Source organism: Vanellus vanellus, assembly GCF_965231255.1.
Source record: "Vanellus vanellus genome assembly, chromosome: 3".
Taxonomy (NCBI): domain Eukaryota; kingdom Metazoa; phylum Chordata; class Aves; order Charadriiformes; family Charadriidae; genus Vanellus; species Vanellus vanellus.
The window spans coordinates 117,036,877-117,043,558 of record NC_138907.1 but is presented as its reverse complement, the minus strand read 5'-3'; the positions used below and the strand labels follow the sequence as shown (position 1 = coordinate 117,043,558).

The following is a 6,682-nucleotide window of genomic DNA, read 5'->3' as shown; positions in this document are numbered from 1 at the left end:
TTTGTTTTCAATTTATAGCTCCAGTTTTTATTCCTAACCATATGGTCTTACATTCCATGATAGTATAGTTAATTTTCTCTATTAAATCAGTACTTTTGTTTTGTCTTCCTTAGTAGCAGTCAGGTTCTCATTTGAATTATTGATGTTCCTGACTCTGTCATCACAAGTTTCCATTAACATAGTCTTGATTTATGTTGCAATATAAAGTTAGACTTCAGTTTTTAAATATGATGCCTGGTCCAATAAAAATCCCCTTCTGTTAACGTTTGTCAATAGTGTCCGTTGTTGGTTTCCCCTTAGTCTATTACATATATTAAAATACTTGCACTAATTTATGTTTTTCCAGTTTAATTGTTGATTGCGTATCTTAATAACCTTCAGATAGGTCAGATCAGCTGCTTTTCCACGTATAGTTGTTCCCAAACTGTGTTAAAGTTATGGTAAGTGGTGCTGAGACTGAAATAAATTATTTTTCCGATTAAAAATTTAATGACGAAAATTAAGGGTGTTTTGGTGCAAGAGTTATGGGAGCAATTAATGTAAAAAAAAAAAAGGAACTTTTTCTGTCAAAAATTTCAAGATGGTCTAAAGATAAAATTCAAATGTGTCAATTTCAGTGTTTTTTTTATTTTTTGTTAGTGTTGATTATTTCTTCCTTCAGCTTTTGAAGCTTTGTTTCTTGTGAAGTGCATTCCTTGTTGCTGCAGTCAGTGTCTCTTCGTTCTGGCTTTTTTGTGCTCAATATAGTTATTACATCCACTGGTACTTGTTGTAATTATTTCTGAGGCTACTTCAATAAAGTTTGGTTGCAATTCCAGTTAAGTTTTCTTTGCAGTACCAGTTCTTCAAGAGTTCTGGGGTGCAGACTGTTCTGTCCTTTGCCTTCATCATGCTTAGATTACATGAGTGAGTTTTCTTCTAGGTTGTTTTGTTCTCTTTTCCACACTTGTACTCTCTTTTTCTTAAATGTCCAAATGTTATAGTGATGGAACTCATAGCCCTGATCTTTCGCTCGGACATTAATAAATGCAACATTTAAACTTCGTGTTTTCCCTTCTTTCTAGAGAGGGATTTCAATGGAACAGCAGATTGAATGAATGCTTATCTTCATATGTGGGTGATGGGTAAATTCCAAGAGTGTACAAGTGACTCTTTCCTGGTCTGAGTAATTGAAGCATAAAGACATGTTTATGTAGGAAACCGAAAGTAGCATAACAAAAGGTATGTAACTGAATCATGAAGTGTATTTGCTTCTTGGTTTCTATGTGTATGGTATTAAACTACGTAACATTAAAAGTAAATTACATATTCCCTGTCAATACTTAATGGACATAATCTAGTATTTGATCTGAAATCCCTGCAATACAGAATTATTGCAAGAATGTCAGATGGGAAGTTCATCGCATTTCTGCATTTGCTTTGAATTTTGTTCATCGCACTTAATGGAAAGAGATGCATATTATTTTTTCTTTATCATTTACATGCTATGTCAAAGAAAACTAATGAGGGAATAATTGGATACTGTATTTTATAAAACAGTCAACAAATATCTAGAATAGAAATTAAATACTCTTTGTAACAATGTAACAAATTTTAATGTCTGTAGTGTTTTGTATAATAAATGCTATTGTCTGTGATGTGTGGTAGTATGAGCTATCTGACCTTAAGTCAGTTGAAATCGGGCTATAGTTTGACCAGAACATTAAGGTGACACAAGTAAAAGAAACTGCTCAAAGCAGCACTCTCTTTCTCGACAATGACCCAAATATGCAGATCCGCATGGTGAAATGGTTGGGCCACTTATATAATTTTAAAAGAAAAAAGTGTTTTCCTGTATTAATTTTCAGTAGAATCAGTGCCTTGAGGCAGTTTATTATTCTGCTGTGTAAAGAGCTGCTGAACTCAGGGGGGTGAGACAGAAACACAAGAGGCAGAGGGAGAAAAAAAAAACTGCTCGTCTCTGTTGCAGCGCTAGTTCTTATGACTAAAGTTGTAATTTTACAGCCTTTATTTCCTTGAATCTGCCGTAGATTCTCCAAGTTATTAATAGTAAAAAATTTAGAGAGTGTGGAGCCAGACCCAGAGAGAAGCTTTGGGAGTCCCCGAGGACTTTAATGAGGGGACCCCAGGGGACCCTGAGGCTGTCCGTTGCACAGCTGGAAACACAGTGCTGATCCACCCAGCTTTTTCATGGGCCGTGTCATCTCCTCTGCGGGACACAGGAGATCATGTTAGAAACTGTTAGGCTGACCTGCCTGCCTTCCCTCCTGGATCGTCCCGTCTGTCCTGTCGGACAACGAAGTGGTCACTCACTGTTGTTAAATCTACCTGTGACTGGAAGTGTTCTGGTGTCCCAGCCCCCAGTGTGTTTAGTCTCCGCATAGTCAATTTGGTCTCAAGCCATGACATACAGTATCAGCTTTGGACATGCAATGTCTCTAATGCTGGTCATATTTTCCTTTCCTGCACCCCACCCCATTTATTTTAAAAATATTATTTATTTACTTGTATAAATAAACTCAGCCTACTCTTGTGCCCTGTGTCAGGCAGTGATCTTTCTATAGCAGTGGATATTAATTACATTTAATGCCTCTGAATTTTGCTTGAACTGGTGAGATGCATTTAAGTTTGTTTCCATCTTTCCTAGAAGGGAGCTCTAGATTAAATTCTAGTAAACAAAGTTGTCTGAGTAGGAGAACGTACTCCATTTCAGAAACTTTTTGATGTCAGAAAACTATGCAGCTGATGTCAGTGTTAGCCTGTTTTCGATGCTTACTAGTAGGTGACAACTACTGGCAAATAAAAAGATTGTGTGTTGCCTTTGTATAAACAAGACCTTGCTTCTACTTTGGGCAAAAGTATGTGAACTTCCATGTTTTGTGTAGTGCTTAGGGACTCCAGGTATGAAGAATGTAACAGGTACTTTTGGGGGAGTAAAAACCATGCCCTGAGGTTACGGTTACAGAAAAGGTGAAATTTTGGCTGATCTTGATGCCTGTTGTTTCAGTTTTATGTGACTTAAATAGACATTATTTTTGCAAGATTCATTTCTGACCAATCATATTAGTGCAGGAAGTCTATGCATTATTTGTTCATTTGCAGAGGAAATATATACAAGTATGTTCTCTATATAGAGAATTGTTATCCTTCATTAGTAAAATAACAGCATTTTGTTTACTGTGATCACGCTACACTGCCTCACAAAAGCAGGGTGGTTGTGTGCAAGAAACAGCACACAAACAATGCTATGAAACTAAATTTTCCTTTATTCTACTTTTATGTGTTCTGCATGTTAATCTTCTAGTAATTTGTCAACCACATATAATTAATACATGTTCTTTTTAGCTGTGCAGCTCACTTTAATCAAACCTGCATTGCTGCTGATCATACTATGATAGTTATGTACTTTTTACAACTTAATTTTTATCTCCATTATTAACCAAAAACAATTCCAGCAAATATCCCAAAGTCTAATGTACCAAGGAAAACAAAATCAAGGTTGATTTTGTTGTTAATCAACAAACAGATTCAGCTTGATTAGAATAATGAAGTTGTGGGTTTTTTTGTTCTAATGTAACTTCTTCATAGTAAGCTTAGGGTTAAATTCACTGAGATTTCAGTTCTGAAAAAGTATTTGTTTGTTGCAGTGTTTGCTAAGTAACCAAAGTAAATAAATTGGTATGTCTGTGCATTTGTCTATTTGTCTAGAAGACTGAAACGTACAATCTTTCATTACTCTTATTTTTCAGTACTCATGGGTAAGAGAAAGGAAGAAAGTATTTCAAAGCCTGGATCCAATAAAAGGCAGAGACAAGAACATACAGATAAACATAGTGATGAGTCTAACGAAGAAGAAATTTCACAGTTATCAGCAGATAGTAATCTCTCTTCACTGTCGGTAAGTGGTTTGAAAAATTGTTGGGGGGAAGATATAAGAGAAAAGTAGATATAAGATATAAGAAAAAGTAGATATAAAACGTTTTGTGTCTTTGGTTGATGTTGAAATAAATGTCTGGCATGTAGGCTTCAGTGGAACCAATACAAAAGAAACTAGAGGTAATGTCTGTGATGAGGACTTTTGCATGAGTTCATTCTTAGCTTATTTCTTTTGGGTCAACTAGTTGTAACAGTTAATCACAAAATAACAGTATTCTGGTTTTACAGAATGAATACTACTGAAGTTGTCAAATAACCAAATAAAGGAAACCAATTTTGTTTGATGCAAGTATGGTATGTTTGGTTTATGGTTGTTGTAAAAGCAGAGAAAAAATTTGCAGAACAAATTATTTACTAAAAGAAGCACCAAATACTTGTTGGTTTTGCACAGCTGACACTTTCAAATGTCTAAAAAAAATCTAGTGTTTGAAATGCACGTTTTGATGGAAATGAAACTTGAAAACACAAATACCATTTTTTCCTGCTTTTCTGTAACAGTTGAATTCTAATTTGATGGAGAATTTTTAAAAAACAATTTCTGAGGTTGCAAATACTGTCTTGTGTATTATACTGTCTTGTGTATTTAGACTGGACATCAGGAAGCATTTCTTTACCAAGAGGGTGGTCAGACACTGAAACAGGCTTCCTAGAGAGGTGGTCGATGCCCCAAGCCTGTCAGCATTTAAGAGGCATTTGGACAATGCCCTTAATAATGTGCTTTAACTTCTGGTCAGCCCTGAAGCGGTCAGGCAGTTGGACTAGATGATTGTTGTAGGTCCCTTCCAACTGAAATAGTCTATTCTATTCTAAAGACACCATAATTGATTTTTGGTACGCAGAAGCATTATTTCTCACTTCATTTTCTTGAACAGCAGCTGTTCTGTGTCATTAGCTTGTTTATTTTTCCAGAGAACTTTGCTTTCTTAGAAAGCATTGTTTTTCTGAAGAACTGGTGATAAAACTAAAGTTTCCTGTCAAAACAATACTTTACCAGTTGAACAGTGGGCCATCCCACTTTTAGTTTCATTTCCCACTTCCTGATCCAATTTAATTTCCCTCGTTCTAAGCTGTGCTAAGAATTCTCCTAAATAGTATTATTCAAGTAACAAAGAAGTCTGTCTATGATGCTCTTTATTACTGCTCTGACAACTGTGTAGAATCTATGATCTTAATCTTTTATTTATGTTGTATTATTTATAAGTTAGTTATGGGGAGAACTGAAAGTTACTGTGTGTGAGCAATCAGCGTTGGTAACTGTTTTCCTCTTATTTTATTTTGTAACTGCTCTGTAGCAAGCAACTTTTCATAGTGTCATGAAACACTTGGTTTCCTTGTAGCTTATAACCATTGATGTTTTATATCATATTGTAATTTGAATTCTCTTATTTAAAACAGATAAACTATAGCTCATTAAAATGCATACATAACACCAGTTTTAATTGTTAATTCTTTAGACTGCAGGAGAAGTTGGGATAATTGAAAGTATCCAGCTGAAGAACTTCATGTGTCATTCAATGTTGGGGCCTTTTCAGTTTGGATCAAATCTCAATTTTGTTGTTGGAAACAATGGAAGTAAGTATTAATTGCATCATTTCTTTGTCAAAGAACACTTTTGTTAATATTTTAGAAGATTTCATTTGAAAAAGAATTGCTGACGATCCGTTAGGAATAGAGGTGGATTCGCTTTTGTACTTGGGAACCACACAGGTCTATCCCAATAGTTCAAGGCTGGTGAAAAAATAAGGTCTTAGAATTGAAGATTTGCAAAAGATAATCTAAATATAAATGTTTTCATAGCTAAATCATACATAAATTTATATTTAAACCAAATGTAGTCATATGTTCGTTACTAAATGCACAGTAATTGTCCTGTTATAAGAAGGGGAAGTGATATTTCTTTACACAAGTTCACTTTTGGAGAGAGAATTTCAAAAATTAAACATAAATTTTGAAAGAGAGCTTAAAACTTTTCAGATAGTTATATAAATGGTAATATTTGTTTCATTTCTTTTGTTTTATACATGTTTTCTGTATACTTGTAAGGAAGGAGAGATTCTTTCATCCTGAGATAGGAAGGACATCTTGTTGAATGCAAATTGCTGAACAGAAGTAACAGAAGTTTGGCTCAGTGTGTTGGTTTTGTTTTGTTTTGGTTTTTTTCTTTTTAGGGAGAACCTTGGAAGTGGCCAATGTTTTTCTAGAGTTAGCGCTATTTTATTTGTTTGTTCAATAAGGACAGAATTTGGACTTTAAGCGCATGAATACATAAGTAGTCAAACAAAACTCATACGGGTGAAATGGATAAAGAGTTACAAGAACTGTTTTAAAAAAGTTCAATGCTTCTATTACAGGTGGAAAAAGTTCTGTATTAACTGCTCTTATTGTTGGACTTGGTGGAAAAGCCACTGCAACTAATAGAGGTTCCTCATTAAAAATGTTTGTACGAGATGGAGAGACGTAAGTAAAACCTTTTTAGTTTTAAATGATTGTGATTCAGCTTAGCTGATCAGTTTTCTGTCCAGCTTCGTTTTGTCTGTTTTCTTATTGGATCTACCAGATTTGAATAAAAAGCATAACACTAAAAGGACCATATTTAAATAAAAAAAACCAAAACTACAAACACAAAAACACATTAGAAATTTTACTAGTAGTATACCATTATCTCTGAACTAGCTAACATAGTGATATGTCCCGAGTATTGCCCCGTTCTAGTATATTATTATAGTGAATATCCTACAGAAGAATT

The 6,682-nt window shown here is 34.5% G+C and overlaps 1 protein-coding gene across 1 annotated transcript in view; it reads left to right on the top strand.

The window, feature by feature from the left end:
• Positions 1-3,749: 3,749 nt before the first annotated feature.
• Positions 3,750-6,682, top strand: part of SMC6 (structural maintenance of chromosomes 6) — a 28,438-nt gene continuing 25,505 nt past the window's right edge. The window contains exons 1-3 of the mRNA XM_082480753.1: positions 3,750-3,898; positions 5,391-5,508; positions 6,288-6,393. Coding sequence (XP_082336879.1) covers positions 3,755-3,898; positions 5,391-5,508; positions 6,288-6,393 — 368 coding nt within the window. The 5' untranslated portion in view covers positions 3,750-3,754. The remainder of the gene's footprint in view (positions 3,899-5,390; positions 5,509-6,287; positions 6,394-6,682) is intronic.